General features: G+C 33.4%; 2 protein-coding genes across 4 annotated transcripts in view; one reads left to right on the top strand and one right to left on the bottom strand.

Moving 5' to 3' along the window:
- LOC142347951 (von Willebrand factor A domain-containing protein 3A-like) overlaps positions 1 to 18,919 on the bottom strand; it is a 708,547-nt gene that overhangs the window by 256,266 nt on the left and 433,362 nt on the right. The gene's annotated exons all lie outside the window — the stretch shown is intronic.
- LOC142348809 (protein kinase C-like) overlaps positions 1 to 18,919 on the top strand; it is a 158,771-nt gene that overhangs the window by 19,815 nt on the left and 120,037 nt on the right. For 2 of the 3 annotated variants that reach the window (XM_075400329.1, XM_075400328.1), the window contains exons 3-4: positions 10,764 to 10,821; positions 11,552 to 11,611. In XM_075400329.1, the coding sequence (XP_075256444.1) occupies positions 10,764 to 10,821; positions 11,552 to 11,611 (118 nt within the window). The remainder of the gene's footprint in view (positions 1 to 10,763; positions 10,822 to 11,551; positions 11,612 to 18,919) is intronic. The other variant, XM_075400330.1, reaches the window with a different exon arrangement.

The following is an 18,919-nucleotide window of genomic DNA, read 5'->3' as shown; positions in this document are numbered from 1 at the left end:
AATTTTTTGAGTTTTTCTTTGTCTCAACACTTAGTCCCATTATTGACAGGTCTCATTGGTTGCTCAAGGGCTTCAATTAAAGTAAGTCATTTCAGTTTATAGATATTGCTTTATGTGACTTACACTCTTGTTCGTTTATTTATTTTGCTAGTGTTTGTTGTACTTATTGCTGTCTTATCACTTAATCTCATCGATGACAGGTCTCAACGGTGGTCGTTGAGAACTTAATTAATTGATATAATTATGTCCTTTGGTAGCTGTTGCGTTCTGTGACTTTTACTAAGTGTTTTCAAAAAGTTTCAGCGAGTTTTATTGCGATTTTTGGTTATTTTTGTCTGATCGTTTAATATGATTAGTGAGAGGACTCATCGACATTTAATGGCAGGTTGCTAATGAGAAATAAAGGAATACAATCGGCTGTTTGAGTTCATAGGAGTTGTTTTTTGATGTTGATCCTGTCTTTTTGAAAAAATTGAATTTTTAGTCTTGCTTGTTTTTGTTGTTCTTGTGTTGTTTTATTGCTTAGTCTATTTACTAACAGCTCTCATTTGCCTTTTAAAGTTGAGTAGTTGATTGCCAGTTCATCAATTAATGCAATTCTTTGAATTGTATTTCAGGACTTGTCCTGCTATGTTTTTTAATTCGCTTTAACCTTTTGATCACGTTTTTCGTTTTACATAAGTCACGACTTTCACCTTTGACTTCTGAGTTACCTCACTCACTGTTTCAACTGAATAGTTTTTAAATCCATTCACTCAATGAATTACCCAAGATAGTGAATACAGTCAAGGTCAAAAGAGCAAAATCAAAAGAGACGGGATAAACCGATAAAGCCCCGTCATTGAGTCATGTAGAATTAGATTATCAAAGTTCATCAGAGTATTTGGTAGATGATATTGGTATTAAGCTTATTAGCTTTCAGTTCAGAAGCTGAATTAAGTATAATTTTAGATTCTAACTGAAACTGCATGCCGAATTAGAACACTTTTTGGCGCTGGAAAAAAATTCGGTCAATTTATCTCTTTCTTCTTTTTCTGTTTCAATCCCGATGTGCATCAAGCGCGTCAACGGCGATTTTTTTCCGGCAATCTGCCGGCTATGTTTGAGATGATTGCTGCAGTCGGATGGTCACTGTAAATTATGTGAAGGATGAACGATTTCCCCAAAAATTGTTTCTTGATTTTGAGGACAACAGATGTTTGACTTTAAGAGGTGAGAAAAATAACTTTCTAATTCAAAGTATTGTTTCATTGTAGTGGATGAGCCCTCGATAGACTCTCGGATTGGTGCCTTGAAGAAAAAAGCAGAGAAACTTGAAAAGACTTTGGAGAAGAAGAAAGCACTGAATAGCAAGGACGAGTTTGTGTCTGTCTTCAGCAAGTTTCACGCAGATGCGAGCAAACAACTCAAACTGGTAGAGTCAATGGTGGAAAAGTACAAGAAGGAGTTGGAAGAGATGAAGATACTCTTCTTTGAGGTCAGTTGCACCAGTATACTACCTTCAATATAATTTCAGAGGAGTCTAGTACAGTGTTTAATTGCTCTCAAACGAAGTTTGTAGCAATTATATTAGTCCTGTTGGTCTTTTTATGCGATTTTTCGCTTGACCGATTTTTCGTCTGACACATTTGACTTTTCGTCTTCAAAAATGGGATAAACAGGTAGCGCCCAGCGGGGATTAAGCTCACCTTTCAGCTCACTAGTCTCCAAGTATGCGATCACAAACTGTTTTGGAGACTTTCATTTATAACCCTATATGAGACACCTGATGCCTACAACTTGGAAAAAATTTCAAAAATTTTCAAATTTTTTTCGAAAAATTTGTTTTTCAAAAGTCCTAAAATTGTTTTTCAAAGTCCTAAAATTGTCCTAAAATTGTTTTTCAAAGTTTTTCAAGGTCCTAAAATTGTCTGAAATGGATTTTTCTCTATGAAAGAGCACTCAAAAGTGATTTTTTGTTGACTTCACTTTTTTCACCTAAGTAGTATAGGGGTCGAAACATACAAAAATTTCGAATTTTTTGAAAATTTTCAAAAATTTTTGGAGTCCTAAAATGGTCTGAAATGGATTTTGCGCTATGAAAGAGCACTCAAAATTGATTTTTTGTTGACTTCATTTTTTTTACCTAAGTAGTATAGGGCCGAAACATATAAAAATTTCAAATTTTTTGAAAAAAACTTTCAAAACTTTTCAAACTCCTAAAATGGTCTGAAATGGATTTTGCACTATGAAAGAGCACTCAAAAGTGATTTTTTGGTGACTTCACTTTTTTCACCTATGAAGTATAGGGGTCGAAACATGTAAAAAATTTTAAATTTTTGCGAAAAATTTTTCAAAAATTTTAAGTCCTAAAATGGTCTGAAATGGATTTTGCGCTATGAAAGAGCACTCAAAATTGATTTTTTGTTGACTTCATTTTTTTACCTAAGTAGTATAGGGCCGAAACATATAAAAATTTCAAATTTTTTGAAAAAAACTTTCAAAATTTTTCAAAGTCCTAAATTGGTCTGAAATGGATTTTGCACTATGAAAGAGCACTCAAAAGTGATTTTTTGGTGACTTCACTTTTTTCACCTATGAAGTATAGGGGTCGAAACATAAAAAAAATTTTAAATTTTTGCGAAAAATTTTTCAAAAATTTTAAGTCCTAAAATGGTCTGAAATGGATTTTGCGCTATGAAAGAGCACTGAAAATTGATTTTTTTGTTGACTTCATTTGTTCAACCAAGTAGGACCGGGAAAACTCAGTTTCTGAAGTAGTCTAAAATAAGTCAAAGAGTAGTCAGAAGCAGTTTTTGTTAACAATACTTTTGCAAATGTTCAGTATGATGTGGAAAGGTTGGCTCTGTTTTTTTATATACATATGTAACTATGTATATTTATATCAAAACAAGTACGTATATTTGCTTGCATGTTTTCAAAAATGTAATTTTTATGTCAGAATGAACAATCGAAAGAAAGGAAAGAATGAAAGTTTTATGTATATAATTATGCGTATTCATGAATATACTGGAAGTATATATGGAAGTGTATATTGGTTTATAAGTAAATATTACTGTGCTTAAGTTTAGTAATATGTTTGTATGAGTATAAGCTGAAATGTATGTTTTTGGGTAGAATTTGTAAATGTGTGTAATTGTCAAGACGTTTTTGTTTTTTTTTTGTGTGTATGTTTTTCTATGTCTATACAGTGGAATGTATGTATATATTTCTGAATGTGTTTATGTATTTATGTATTTATATGTTTGCAATCAGACGAGAGCGAGAGAGAGGGAGATAAGTCCCTGGAGGGCAATTTAATTGCCTTGAAGAATGTTGTTATTTGTCTCCACGATCCAATAATATTATATCTTGTAAACAGATTTTGACCTTCAGCGCTGATAAAACTCTGTCCTCTAAACATTGGCAAGCAAAATATCACAACCGAAGACGACAATAATTTTTTGATTTTCTGAGCATGCTTTTTTGAAAATCTGAAATTTCTACACCTAGCTAGCTACCATATTAAAAACTATCAAGATTTTTTACAGAAAAGAAATTGAATTCATGCTCTTTGTCTTTGAATCCTTGGCAAGAAAATGATAAAGTGTTGCAACACAGAAGACAAAAACAAGTTTTTGATGTTCTGAGCATGCTTTTTTGAAAACATACTTCCTTACACTTATTAAGCTACCCTTCTAGGATTGAGCAAGATTATTTACAAGAAAAATGTATTTGAGATAAATTGTTGAGAGATAAACAAAAAATTGAGCTAAGTAAAAAGAATCAATTCTGTAAAAAACCGAAAAAATTGGTAGAAAAACTATGATACGCAGGAGCAGCTGAACTTTTTAGTTAAATAAAGTAGAATGATAGGAATTCATCAAGAGCTTGAATCAGACAAAAAGTGTAATGAGTGATGTACAAGAAGAGTAGTTTCCACTGGAACTGTAAAAAGAGCTAAATTTTCAAAAGTTAATCAGCCACTTGATCAATTAAGCAAGAAGAAACACAACCTCTGTATCTGCGGGGGTTGCTAGAAACAGCTTCAGTCAGTAGTGTATAAGTCTTGTTTGCGTATTGGGAATAGCACTAATGGATAATTCGTGCTGTGACTGAAATCTTAAACAAAAGCGAATCTCTTCTTCAGTAAATTGTTCCAACATACTGAATATACATATACTCAACTATTAAACAGTGGAAGTAAATTACCAGAGCACCTCAAGCCAGCAAAAATCGAATGAGTGCATTATTGTTCTTTCTTGAGTCAAATTTTCTGTGCATTCAGTAACCCTGTGTTAATATTTTGGATTACTTATTGTTCTATTGACGTTTTAGAATAACATAACCGTAACGATATTTGATAGAGCATCGGAAAGAGTAACATCCAAAGGAATTTGAAATTGAAAGCAGCAGAGTCTATATAACATATTATTGGGTTATGAAGCCTGACGAACACCTCGGAATTGAACACAACACTACTGCTACCTACTACTGCTACTACCTACTACTACTATCTACAACTACTATCTACAATTAGTACCTACTACTACTACTATTACTGCTACCTACTAGTACTACCTACAACTACAACTAGATACTATTACTAACTACTACAACTACTTATTGGTTCTAAGTTACACTAGTACCTACCACTACTTCCTTTTAATACCTTCAATTTTTACCTATTGTTTTCTAACTATCTACAAGAATGTGTTTCTGTTTTTCTAAAAAATGAAAACATATCTTATCTCTAGAGACGCGTTAAGCATAAACAACAGAAGCTTTTATCTGTCTCAAATTAATTTGTCCTGACTGACACAGACCGATAGAATATACCCGCCAACTTTTTCAACAAATGATTAAGTGTTTGAAGTTTTTTCAAAGATATAAAAACTTTGTGGTATACATTAACTCATTAAATTTCAACTCAAGTTTAATTTGTTAATTAAGAATTAGTCACCAAAAAATCACTTTTGAGTGCTCTTTCATAGTGCAAAATCCATTTCAGACCATTTTAGGACTTTGAAAAATTTTGAAAGTTTTTTCAAAAAATTTGAAATTTTTATATGTTTCGGCCCTATACTACTTAGGTAAAAAAATGAAGTCAACAAAAAATTACTTTTGAGTGCTCTTTCATAGCGCAAAATCCATTTCAGACCATTTTAGGACTCCAAAAATTTTTGAAAATTTTTTTCAAAAAATTCGAAATTTTTGTATGTTTCGACCCCTATACTACTTAGGTGAAAAAAGTGAAGTCAACAAAAAATCACTTTTGAGTGCTCTTTCATAGCGAAAAATCCATTTCAGACAATTTTAGGACTTTGAAAAACTTTGCAAATTTTTCGAAAAAAATTTGAAAATTTTTGAAATTTTTTCCAAGTTGTAGGCATCAGGTGTCTCATATAGGGTTTTTAGAGTTTTTAAAAATCATATTATGATATTCTATGAGTTTAGGATCTATCCAGTTATTCTCTAGTGAATATTGGAACAGCCGTAAGTTGCCCAGTGATTGTAGGGTGGTGGGTTCGAACACCACCCCTACAAGAAATTTTACCTCTGAAAAAGTGATTTTCTCTTCTCTAAGTCAAATCAAGTTTTTTTGGTTAAGTTTTGCCAGCGTGGGTGAGAATGCACCCAGGCTGGCGAAAGTTAGCCAAAAAACTTGATTTGACTTAGAGAAAATCACTTTTTCAGAGGTAAAATTTCTTGTAGGGGGGGTCCGGACCCCCCCCCCCCCCCCCCCCCCCTACAAGCACTATGCAACTTACTATACTACTGTCGTGTCGGTCTTTTTAATGCTATTTTTTGCTTGACCGATTTTTCGTCTGACCCATTTAACTTTTCGTCCTCAAAAACGGGATATAAAGGTAGCGCCCAGCGGGCATTAAGTTTCAGCTCACTAGTCTCCAAGTATGCGAGTTGACCCTTGACTTTTCCCTGTAGAGTTGAAAAGACTTTTCCCTGTACTCACTGCCGCCACTGTGCCATAAAGGATACCTTGGCCAAGCTCCTCGAAGTGTGTTATGATGATCAAGTTGAGCCCCTCCAGCAGAAAACCTTTTTGAGTAAGGCAACCTCAGCTAATAATGAGGCCTGACTGCACGTTAACGGAAATGGGTTGTGGGAGGACGGCTTTGAAAGGATATTCTTCGACGTTAAAGATTCCAACATCGTAGCAAAGTCATGACCAAGGGATGCCAGTGAGGCATACATCTGCCATGAGAAAGTCAAGAGGCTCAAATATGAGCTGAAGGTGTTAAAGGTTGAATACAGAAGTTTCTTAACAATTTGCCTCGAAACTCAGTGAAAAACAGTAGGAGAGCTACGTGATGCCATTAGATTTGACTTTGGGGATGCAAATCGCGAAAGCCGATTCCTAGTGAATAATTCATACAAGGCCATCTTATCGGAGTGTTATCATTTCGGTAAAGTTTATTATTTTACCGATATTTTATTATATTTTAATGTTTTGTCGAAAAACTTTATCGGGGATATTTCTGCTGTTTCACTGAGCTTAAATCTTGTACTTTTCTAATTCTTTTATTCATTCTTACTTTTATTTATTTTTATTACATAGGAATTGATTTGTCAACTTCGAGTTCACCGACTACCCTTCAATGGGAGTGTTTTTTGACGCAACAGTTGTAAGAATTCAACACACACCCATTCATAAATTATTTCCTTGAGAATTTGAAACGACAATGTAGAAAGTTGACTAGTGCTTTTACAATTGACAGAAAAATCTGCAGAAAAAAAAATTGAGAAGTCTGAGATATTTCAATGAAATGTGATGTTTGAACATAGTATTGATCATCATGAGTGTCTCAATTATGAAGTGAAAAGTTTTCAGGAAAAACAGACATTACAGATAACTTAGATGTAAAATTTCCGGTAAAAAGAGGAAGAACAGTACAATAGTCTTATGAAAAGCAAGCAACCGTTCCGTCTATTAGAGAAAAGGCACTCAAGTAAAATAAACCTTCTTTTCAACCACGGAAATTGTATTCGCTTACAAAATTTCAGTAGATTTTAAAATATCTGCTTCAGCAATTTAAACTTGTGCCGTTCGGAGGGAATGTTGGTTACTTCTGAATTCATTTTCATTTTAAGCAGAATACCGAACTACTATTCTTGATTTGCTAAAGATTTAACATAATTTCTTCACTTACACAAGAATTTCAAAAGTTAAAAGTAGCTTATGGTATAGATGGATTGAACTGTCAAAAGTTTGTGTCAATAGTATAGGTATTGCGTTGCAAATACAACTATTAAATTAGCATTATAAAAATGCATTGTATGATAATTTAAAAAGGCTTAAATAATATTTTACGCAATTCAAATAACAATGTGCAGCTGCTTTTTTAAAAAAAATTAATTACGCTATTGATAGAAACTTAAATCTGAGGTTTCAAGTGATATGTTTCATATCAATTGAATAATACAATAAATATTGTCATAAAATTGGAATGGACCATTTTTGACATTGTATATTTAACTTGCTGGTTATAATTGCGATTCACTTGTTGAGAAAAGTAAAATGAAAATTGTAAGAGAATTACATTTGTTTACTTAGAGAAAGAATTAATTCATTGCCACCAGCCCTAAATTACTTGGAAAACAGCGCCCCTACTAAAATGGGACGGACCATTCAGTCCCTTTGACACATAGTGTTCCACAAAATGCATCCTTTAACGTATAAAGTTGGATTTTAATGTAAAATAAATATGGTTACAAAAGAATAGTTTGAAAATTGCTTGAAGAAGAAGAAGAATTTGTTTCTCTGATACAAAATAATAATACTAGCAACACAAAGTCTAATATATATTTAGCACAGAGAGGACAGCAGACGGAACCAATTAGTTCACTTGAAGCTGCCCTAATCCAATAAAATTGTATTACAGAAAATGAATAATAGTCAACTAAGTCCATTTAAGTATCCCAATCTCACCAAAGCAAGTAAAAAAAAACGAAACATTAAAAAAAGAGTAACTTAAAAAAATTGAAATTGTTTTGCATTTTAGCTACCTGACTGATGTAGAGCATACTGAGAGGCTTTGAAGTGATGCATGATTTGTTTGAGGGAATGGGTACGTTACATTGATCAAGGTTAGGTTCTGACACCCAAGTGTCAAGATTCCAAAACCCAAGATCTATGTAACGTTGACAGACTTCCTCCCCCTGCAACGAACAACTCGCACCACTTTTGTGGCCAGGAATTCTTAGAAGTTCGTTAGGAGGAACTCTTTTTCACCAAATTTCACAAAATAGTCACTTTGGCCATTTTGTGGAATTTGGTGACAAAATTTGTCCATCAGATTCCCCACTCTAAAACTGCGATATTCCACAGTATGCGGTAATCAGTTTCCACCGGCTACGTCCAGAAGAATCTACAAATAAGCAAGCAATTAATGTTCGTTTAAGTAGCTACTTATCCGACTTCAAGACGCTCTAAAAATCGAAAAATCAGCCGACCGTGCCGGAATATTCAAATTACCTAGTGCTTGGCTATGCGAACATTATGTACTAAATTTCTGTACATTATACGTTTCATTTCATATATATATATATATATATATATATATGTATATATATATATATATATATATATATATATAAAAATATATAATGTAATATATATATTATATATATATATATATATATATATATATATATGTATATGTATGTATGCATATATATATGTATATGTATATATATATATATATATATATATATATATATATATGTATATATATATATATACATATATATACATATACATATATATATATATATATATATATATAAAATTTAAGAGAACAACCACTTGGATGTAGTTTGAACAAAAACTATGAATTGAAAGTTATAGTTTTTAAATTATAACTATCAAGAGTTCATTTGGTTTTTTGGCTAAAACTGCCGAGAAATTTAAAAGTTTCCAGATCCAATTCAAGAAGAGCGACTTGTTAACTGGCAAATGAAATCAAAGTGTAGGCTAAAGGAGACTGGGCGATCACTTAGTGAGGGATGAGTAATTGCTCTGTTAATTTCTGGAAATCCATCTGTTTGAAAGGGATCACAAAAATGAGTAATCTATAAAATAACTAGCTTGGGTTGAAGCTGGATTAGTGTCGCTTTTGCAAAAATCAACGGGAAATAATTAAATTTAGTTTGCCGAAAAAGGGATCCGTGCTTAATTGAGGAATCTGGTGGGGAGATAGTGGAAAATCTCATTTTCCACAAAGCTCAAAATGTGGAATATGTTGACAAAATTTGTCACCATTTTCCACAAAATAAACTATTTTGTAGAATTTGTGTTAATCTAGTTCAAGATACAATTGATAGGGAAGCTATTCTTTAGTGTGCCTTATTAGGTTACGACATCTTTTTTAAATTAAAGGCTAAAATTATTCGATGTAACAAAGTACCATCACAATAATATCAAATAAAAGGGAAATTGTTTTATTGTAGTTGCGAAGCTGTAAGTTGAGCGGAGCTATATTGCAGTGCTTTTGGTTTTTTTTACAATTCAAAGAGTTTGAATTATATTGGGGCGCTGTCTTTTTTAAGATGTCTTCACACATTTTCATGATTTTTGAAGTCAAATTGGAGTAGTAGTTTTGATCACGCCGAAACAGAAAGTGGAGCGAAAACCCGAGTGGTTTTGCGGCGTGAAATTTTTTTGCTCTAATTTTAAAGTAGAGTGAGGAAACGGTGTTTGAACAAAAATTCGTTTTCTCGCTAGTGGTTTTATGTTCACATGCGGCAATTTCACTTTGATGTTTACTGTTTTTTGATTTTTTGGATTTTCTAATTTTTTTTCTAAATGGTTTTTCCAATCCTTTCATCGTTCATTCTAGACCTAGTTTTTTGTTTGAACCAAATTTTCTTTTCTCGCTAGTGCTTTTTTGTTCACCTGCGTCATTTTGTCATTGATTTTCTTTTTTTATCAGGTTTTTTTCAGAAATGGTTTTCCCAATTCATTCATAGTCCGTTCTAGGTCAAGTTGTTTGTTTGTTTAATCAATGAAAATTCTTTGAATTGTACCTTAGGACTTGTCCTGCTATGTTTTTTGTTTCGTCGTCTGACGCTCTTTTTCGATTTGCATTTGTTCACTCAGCAAAGGTGAAAAAGTCAAATTTTCTGAATGACTCCTTCCTCTCATTTGGGCGCTTGACGTCAATTCTTACTCGGGCTAGTAAAAGTTTTTCAGTCTATTACGTGATCAGAGTTTGATCAAACGTGACTTACCTCACTCAATAAAACGACTTTTGCACTTTAAAACTTAAGTTTAATTTGAATTAGTGTTAAAGGTGAAAGGAACTCATATGTGTAATAAAGGTACACAATGAAAAGGCTTCTGCTCAATAAATTTTAACAAGCTTTATTAATTTATCGCTGAATGTTTTACATAGTTTTTTGAGCTGCGTCGATAAGTTTTTCAACTTATATCTGTATCTGTTTCTATCTCTATTATACGGCACACAAGTCTATTCTTTCGCAGCTATTCCGGCAATCTGCCGGCTATGTTTTGTCTCGGAGGTCAAAAGTGCGATTGCAAAAAAGATTGCACAAACATTTGATATGATTGGTTGTGACAGTTTCGTATCAAGCTCAACGTCAGTTGTGATTGTTTTCTAAAGTATTACGCTCATTAATGATTACACCGAACCGTCTTTTGATTTGCATTATGGGGTAAAATATTGGATAAACTTTAGGTTTTTGGAATTACGTAATTTGTTCTGGTATCGTTACAATACTAGACGTATTTTTGTTTGTTTTAGCTAATGCTTGACAAAGGGGGCGAGCTTCAGGTGACCGTGAAATACTTCAGTGAGAAAGGTTTGAACTATTTCTTGTTCTTTTCAGTTTTGAAGTTTTTTAAAGCAATTGAAAGGAAGTAATAGTTTGAGTGAATCTATAACACTGCTAATATTTGAGATACCTGACTGAGAAAGCGAGCAGAGAAAAGTGTTCTGCGTTTGCTCACTGCTGATTATAAATTGAAATTTGGATGTGATTGAGTGGGATAGGCTCCGGGCGTCATTAAACAGTATCGGAGTTTTTTTTGGGCGAGTTTGTACGAATGTTATACGAATAGTGGAACTGGTTTTTATCTCGCTCGATAATTCCATGTGAAAAACGGACTTTATTTTCAGGAAAAAATCTATAAAACAGTTATCATTTGTATGATATGTTATTTAAAAGAAAACACCGGCCAAAAGAACTAGGTTCGGTTATTTTTCGTAGACGTTGAAGGTTTGAGTCTCAAGTTTCCAAACATCGGATTTAATGTAAATATTGAGCTCGGTTATGAAATAGTGTTAGCATTCATATAGCACTAAAAATTCCTCGAGGAATTATAAAAATATGAATTGATAAATTTTGGGAAGCCCTCCTTTTGTTTTTATGGCTGTTATGTTGCTAATGTAAACAGTTTTGGGCGCAATATTTGTACGACCGGTTTCGGTTCTGTAGTGAAAGAGAACAGTTCTTTGGTGGCCTTTGTAACCGCTTAGTTTTCTTACAACCTTGCTATATTTTGTGTGTTTATTCGGGTTTGTTTTTCTAGACAAAATCGAGCGTAGCAAACGGATTCGGGGCACTGTCTTCGTAGTTTGCAGCGCCTGCAGTAAATATTTTCACGTCATAACTAGTGGTCATAAAATTATTGTCAAATTTCACAAATAGAATCATGATCACTATTGGGAACATAGTAGAATAAGAAGTGTTTGTTCGACTGAGCTTATTTTGTTCATGCGTCCGTGTGAACAAATTTACCCCCAATGCTCAAGGTAATAACTGAGTTTGAAAAAAAATAACACATAGCTTTTGACGACTAATTTGGCAAACCTGAGGTTCTCTAACATCTTTAAAGTCTTGATAATTTTAAAAAACCACAGGTATGAAAAGAAAATCCTGACAACTGCGAAAGCGTCAGTTCAGTTGAGCAATAATGTAAAATAAATTGAGCAAGACCGAGCAAATTAAAAATAAATTGGATAAACCGATGAAGCCCGGTAATTAAATCATAGTGCACTATGTTATCTAAGTTCATCAGAGCGATTGATAACTGAGCTCACTATAAAGCTCAATAGCCTTCAATTTAAAGTTAAGTACAGTTTTAGTATCTAACTAAAACTGCACACCAAATTTGAACACCTTAACATTTAGGCGAAAATTATGTCATTTTCTATCTTATGTTTTGTGTTTTAATCCCAATGTGCGTCAAGAGGTTCAACTACTGCTTTTCGGCAATTTGGTAAAAATTTGGGAAAAATTAGACTATTTCCATTTTTTGCAGTTTTCCTTCTCCAAAATAGAAGTTGTACGGCCTAATAAATGAAGAGTTGCATAGTTTCGCGCGAACAATTTGGTTATATCAATTATTGACATGAAAATATCGGCTGCAATTTGTTTTTGTATTTTTTAAAGAATTAATTGATTCTAATTTTTAAACCATATGAGTTTTTGGCTTATTTTTCCTTTGTTATTTGATATATGATTGCCTTTTTGTTTTTCTCAGTTGCATAAATGTTATGTCATAGGCTAGGTTTTTGGTAATAATGACTCACCGAGTTGTTGCCGGATTTTTCCGGCTATTTTAAGTGTTCACAATTCTTTCGATTTTTTGTAGTTAATCACAAGTCAAATTAGAGTAATGATTTCACTCACAATGGATTAGTAATAGGAGGAACAGTGATCCGTTATCGATAATGGCATTTTTCTAACTGCTTTTAAAGTAGAGTGAATAAACGGTGTTTGAACAAAATGTTTGGGAGTTTCTTAACCTTGATATTCAGCACGAATGCTTTTATATGGTAACATATTTTTTCTGTTGTTGCCTGATTTTATTTTTTTAATTCATCAAAGAGCATCGACCCATTGTCACTTTTTGTTCTCGCAAAATAATAGGATTTCTGGGAGTTTTAACCGTTTTAATAGTTCTTTTTGTTGTCCTGTCGGTTCGTTTCTTTAATGCTCACATTGGCTCTTATATGAGGCATAATTTGTGATATTTGAGGTTTTCAATCCACAGCTAATGTTAAATATTTGGGCAATATTTCCAAAAATTGTTTTTAGTTGCTTGTTTTGCCGGTTTTTATAGTTCTTTCTGCTGTGTTGTCACTTAGTATTATTATTTTCTGGTCTCATTGGCTCTCTAATTAAAAAGTATTTGAAGCGCTTCGTTGACCTCAATCATATTCAACAACTTTTTATAGACTTTTATTCTACTTCATTGCAAAAATGCTTGCTGTTTTTCATATGCGTTTGTTGTCCTATCATTTAATGTTGCCAATGGCAGATCTCCATGGCTCTCTAATGAGGCTAATTGGTATTATTTAGGCGCTCTCCTTATTTTTAATTCGTTTTTCTTTTGATCGCGTTTCTGACTACTTCACTCACTGTTTCAACTGAATGGATTTTAATTTCTTTCACGCATTGAATTGTGCAATGTAGTGAATACGGTCAATGTAAAAAGAGCAAAATCAAAAGAAATACAAAAATAGGGATAAACATACAAAACCCGGTCATTAAGTTATTAGGTTATCAAAATTCGTTAATGACATTGCTAGCTAGCGTTAGTATTATGCTTAATAGCCTTCAGTTTAGAAGCTGAATTAAATGTAATTTTAGAATATAACCAAATATGCAGAATTTGTACAACAAGTAAGAAAGAACATTTTGACACTTAGAAAAATTATGTCAATATCTATCTCTTAGTTTTTTTTCTGTTTCAATACCAATATGCGTCGAGTGGGTCAATGGCGTCTATTTTTGCGCAATTTGCCGGCTATGTTTAATGTTTTCATTATATATCTTTTGTAGTGACTTTGACACTAATTGTCTTTAAAAAAGTCTGCCTGTTTTTCTCGTTTTCATGGATTCCCCAATTTAACTAATGGCCGCTCTCATTGTCTTTCTAGTGAGGCGTAAATAATGGAGTTGGAATGGTTTCAATTTATATAGAAAGGGTCTTCTTTGCACTGACACTCTCTGTTCTGAAAGTATTTTTTAAGTTTTACGTGCGGTTGTTTTTTTCTTAATCTAAGCTGCTAGCTAATGGATTTCAGTTACTTTGAGGTTACTAATGGATTTAAGTTAATGTATTCAGGCTGTTCAATGAATTATAGTCTTATGGTCTAACGATTTGTTGTTTTCGCTGCGTGTTTTAATTGCTGTGATCACTCTTTTTCCAGAGCCTTAAGTGAAAATGGAGTTTGTCCAATTTTACTGTTTAATAGCCGCCCTCATCTTCTCAGCCGGCTATTATAGCGCTCTTATTTTTTAACTTTTCAAAGAAATTGAATTTTATTAGGGCGCTGTCTTTTTTTAAGATCTGTTCACACATTTTCATGATTTTTGAAGTCAAATTGGAGTAGTGATTATGGTCACGCCGAAACAGAAAGTGAAGCGAAAAAGTGAGTGGTTTTGCGGAGTGAATTTTTTTTGCTCTAATTTTAAAGTAGAGTGAGAAAACGGTGTTTGAACAAAAATTGGGTTTCTCGCTAATGGTTTTCTGTTCACATGCGGCAATTTCACTTTAATTTTTACTGTTTTTTCGAGTTTTTTGGATCGGATTTTTTTCGAAATGTTCACAATCCATTCATAGTTCATTCTAGGCCTAGTTCTTTGTTTGAACAAAATTTCCTTTTCTCGCTAGTGGCTTTTTTTGTTCACATGCGGCATTTTGACATTAGTTTTCAGTTTTTTTTAAATTTTTTTATCTGATTTTTTTGGAATTGGTTTTCCCAATATTCAGTGCTAGTCCGTTCTAGGTCTAGTGTATTGTTTAGTCGATGAAAATTCTTTGAATTGTCCGTCAGGACTTGTCCTGCTATGTTTTTTTACTTCGTCGAACTTTTTTTCGCTTTACCCATTTTGCCGCTTTTTTCGACATTTTGCGTGAAATGTTTTTGTTTTCTCTAGGCTAGTTTCACTCTTCTGTCATTCTGCTCGAAGTCCTTTTAAACAGCAGCTGCTCAGCAAAGCAATTCAAAATGAAGAGAGTCAGTATAAAAAAATCAAAGTCAGAAATAGAAACGGGATAAAGCCCATTATTAGATGCCCGGTACTTGAACTGTGTTCTCATAAGTTTTAGTTTTTATCTATAATGCTTATTGGTATTGATACTGGACCCTGTAGTCTCTCACTGAGAGACAGGAGTATGTTCAATTACGACATGACATCAAAATAAATCGCACTTAAAGTGGTGATCACTGTCTGAAGTCCCACAATGAGCGCGTTTATTTAACTTGCTGTTATTGGTTTTCTTGGCTTTTTTGACTGTTTTTTTTTGTCCAAAGAAGAGGCGTTCAATGTTTTTAATTGCTCTCAAACGAAATTTGTAGCAGTTATATTAGTCCCGTCGGTCTTTTTTATGCGATTCTTCGCTTGACCGATTTTTCTTGTGAACCATTTGTCCTCAAAATAAACAGATAGCGCACAGCAGGCATTAAGTGCTCTTAGAGCCTTTCAGCTCACTAGTCTTTTAGTATGCGATCCACAGAAACTGTTTTGGAGACGTATACTTATGGCGGGAAGGGCGGTTCTTAGAGGTTGAAGGACAGCTTCTAAAATAATTTTGAGACATGACAACAGTTTGTATAAAAACTTCGTGTTTAGTTCTCATTCTTCTCATTTTCATTTTGAGATTAAAGGTCTATAAATCTATAGCAGCTATTTTCTGGCAATCCGTCAGCTGTTTGGCTTCTTGATTGGTTTATTTCGATGATAAGTTGCTCTTTTGACGTTTCCTCACTCTTAGTGAACATTACGAAGCTAATTCTGATGTCTTCAAATTTCCTCTCACAAGGAGTTCAAAATTATGGATTTAGTTTAATTGTAGTTTTATATGTTGTTTTGTTTTTGTTTGCAACTTTGTTATGACAACATTCATCAGAGATTGTCTTTTTCTACCGGGGAACAGTTCCTATTTCGGAATTATTTGGGATTAAAAGTTTTTTTTTGCTTTACTTCCTTATAATAAAGATTTTCTTTGATGATCAATGATTTACCACATTTGCGAAAGTTTTGGCGGGATTCAACGATAAATTTGGAGCGAATTTATTATTTGTGAACTCATTCTGAAGTGTGTAAATAGGGTATTTGGGTCTTTCCAATTATAGCCCCCCCCCCCCCCCCCCAGCTTAGTGGTCAGATAACCTATAGCCCCCCCCCCCCCCCAATAATGGTAATTATACCATAATGGGGGGCTATAATGGGAAAGACCCGGGTATTTAATCGATCATTCCTGCGTAACTTGGCTAGAATGCCGTTGTTGGCTATTTGCTCTAATTTGATTAAGTTTTCGAACCTCATCTTAAGTAGATTTGAATAAATTAAACCACAGGATTGCCTACTGCGATTCATTCTTATACTTGAGGAAAGCACTCTAATAAAATAAATTGAACCAGAAGCGAATGTTCAATGCAGCACGCCAATCAAGCAAGATCTGATTGTTGCTACTTTCAGTGTCTGTCCATTGTTACTTTCTAGAATAAATTGACTGCTCTTAAAATAACAGATTGTGGTGTTGCAATTTCATAAGATTGATGTACAAGCATTCATCTACCATCTTACATCTTTTATGCCCTCTGCATCGAATGAACAGTCATGGGATATCCACCTGGTGACATCATTGTCAAATCTTGAAGTTACTAGAAATAGTACTATTATGTAATACTTTCTGAAATCATTCTTTGCTCAGTTGAGGTTATTGAATGGTGTTCAAAGAATACCATTGAACATGAAGACATGTCTGTGTGCAAATTGACTTATTTTGGACTTTCAGGATTATTATACGTTAGAAAATTTCCGAGTGACCGGAAATGGTTGACTCTCTATTTGATATCTTGCTCTACACTATACTTAAACAGGGAGGCCGACCCCGCTTATCCCAATTTTTGGCATAATTGTGTACCAAGTGAACCAAATATAGGGATATTTCAAATTATTAGAGTAGTTCATGCTTTGTAGTTTAAAAGTTGATGTATTTTTATAGCTGCGAAGCTGTAAGCTGAGCGTAGCTATATTGCGGTGCTCTTGGTTTTTTACAATTCAAAGAATTTGAATTGTATTGGGGCGCTCTCTTTTTTTTACGACTCGAAGAGGAGTATTGGAGAAGTCCTTTTTTTTAATCAATTTTATTGGAGTGATTTTTGAAGCGGGAAATGAAAGGCGTGAAAAAATTTGGAGTGATTTTGGTGCTGAACAAAAGTGATGAGCGAAGCGAAAAGAGAGTGGGTTTTGTTCATACCGCTGTTTTTGAGAGAGCGAGAAATTGATGTGTGAAAAAATTTTCTCTAAGCGAGCGACATTTTTTTTGTTCACGTGCGGCATTTTAAAGCAGTTTTTAATAGCCGCCCTCGTCTTCTCAGCCGGCTATTATTGCGCTCGTATTTTTTTTTACTTCGTCAAACTTTTTTTCTTTGCCATTTTGCCGCTTTTTCGACATTTTGCGTGAAATCTTTTTGACTTCTCTAGGCTAGTTTCTCTCTTCTCTCATTCTGCTAAAAGTGAATTTGAACATCAGTTGCTAAGCAAAGCAATTCAAAATGAACAGAGTCGGTATAAAAAATTGAAGTCAGAAATAGAAACGGGATAAACCCATAAAGCCCAATTTTAGATGCCCGCTATTTGAACGTCGTTCCTATAAGTCTTAGTTACCACCTCTAATACTTATTGGTGTTGATAGTAGCCCCTGTAGCCTGCCTCTAAGAAACAGAAGTATGTTCAACTACGAAATGCCATCAAAATAAATCGGACTTAAAAAATATTTTTGTACAAAAATCTTTTTTTTTTCAATATATTCTATTCGTTCAATCCCAATCATGCTTATTGGAATCAACGGCGGCTATTTTCCGGCAATCTGCCGGGTATGTTTTTTTATTTATTTTGGTTAAGAGGTTTCGTTATGGTTTTGTTTTAATCTTAGGCTGGTTTTGGTAGCGGTTAGAAGGTTTCTGGAAATTCATATGAATTTTATGTCAATTCGGAGGTTTTTAATGTATTTTGCTGATTTTCGGGCTAATTTTTGCGTTTTTTCACGATTATTTTGTTTTACTGGCTCAAATGGGTATTGAAGAAACCCCTTTTACTTGAGAAAAATTATGAAAACAATTGGTTACAGTTCTGTGGGTAAGAATCATTTTTTTGTTGAGAAATATGACAAAAAAATGGCGAAAATTGGAACTGTTTTTCTTAATTTTTTGCAGTTTTTCGTTTTTTTTTTCTGTTTTTAGCTAAGTTTCTTTGCCTATTATGACTTGTCTATTGTTTTGCGAACATCTGGATACCCTATTGGTTGAAGGGAGTTTTTCTTTGGATTTATATGTTTTTGAAATATTAAAAAATTTAGTAATTTTTCCAGTTTTTCAGTGAAAGTGCTTTTTAAGAGCTTTTTTTTTCATAATTTAGCCTAAAGTATTTTTTCAAAATTCATACAAGTGGTTTTTTAAGTACTAGTTGTTTTGATTAAGTTATTTTGGTAAAGATATTTTTTTCGGGATCTCAATATATTTCAAAATTTGATCAGATATTTAATCATATTTTAACAGATTTGATTTTATTGTTTTTACTTTTTTATTTCATGACTTTGTTTCAAGATAATCATAAATAAGTGAAGGCACGTTTTGTTTGATGAGTTGTTGGATGGCGTTTAAATGGATTTTCACTTCGAGTCGTTTCGGGAATTCTTCCGGCTATGTTTTTTTTTTAAGATCTGTTCACACATTTTCATGATTTTTGAAGTCAAATTGGAGTAGTGATTTTGGTCACGCCGAAACAGTAAGTGGAGCGAGAAAGCGAGTGGTTTTGCGGCGTGAAATTTTTTCGCTCTAAATTTAAAGTAGAGTGAGAGAACGGTGTTTGAACAAAAATTTGCTTTCTCGCTAGTGGTTTTTTGTTCACATGCGGCAATTTCACTTTGATTTTTACA

Source organism: Convolutriloba macropyga, chromosome 10 (genome assembly GCF_964194025.1).
Source record: "Convolutriloba macropyga chromosome 10, txConMacr16.3, whole genome shotgun sequence".
NCBI lineage: Eukaryota > Metazoa > Xenacoelomorpha > Acoela > Convolutidae > Convolutriloba > Convolutriloba macropyga.
The sequence above is the reverse complement of the archived record's forward strand: the minus strand, read 5'-3'. Positions and strand labels throughout refer to the sequence as shown.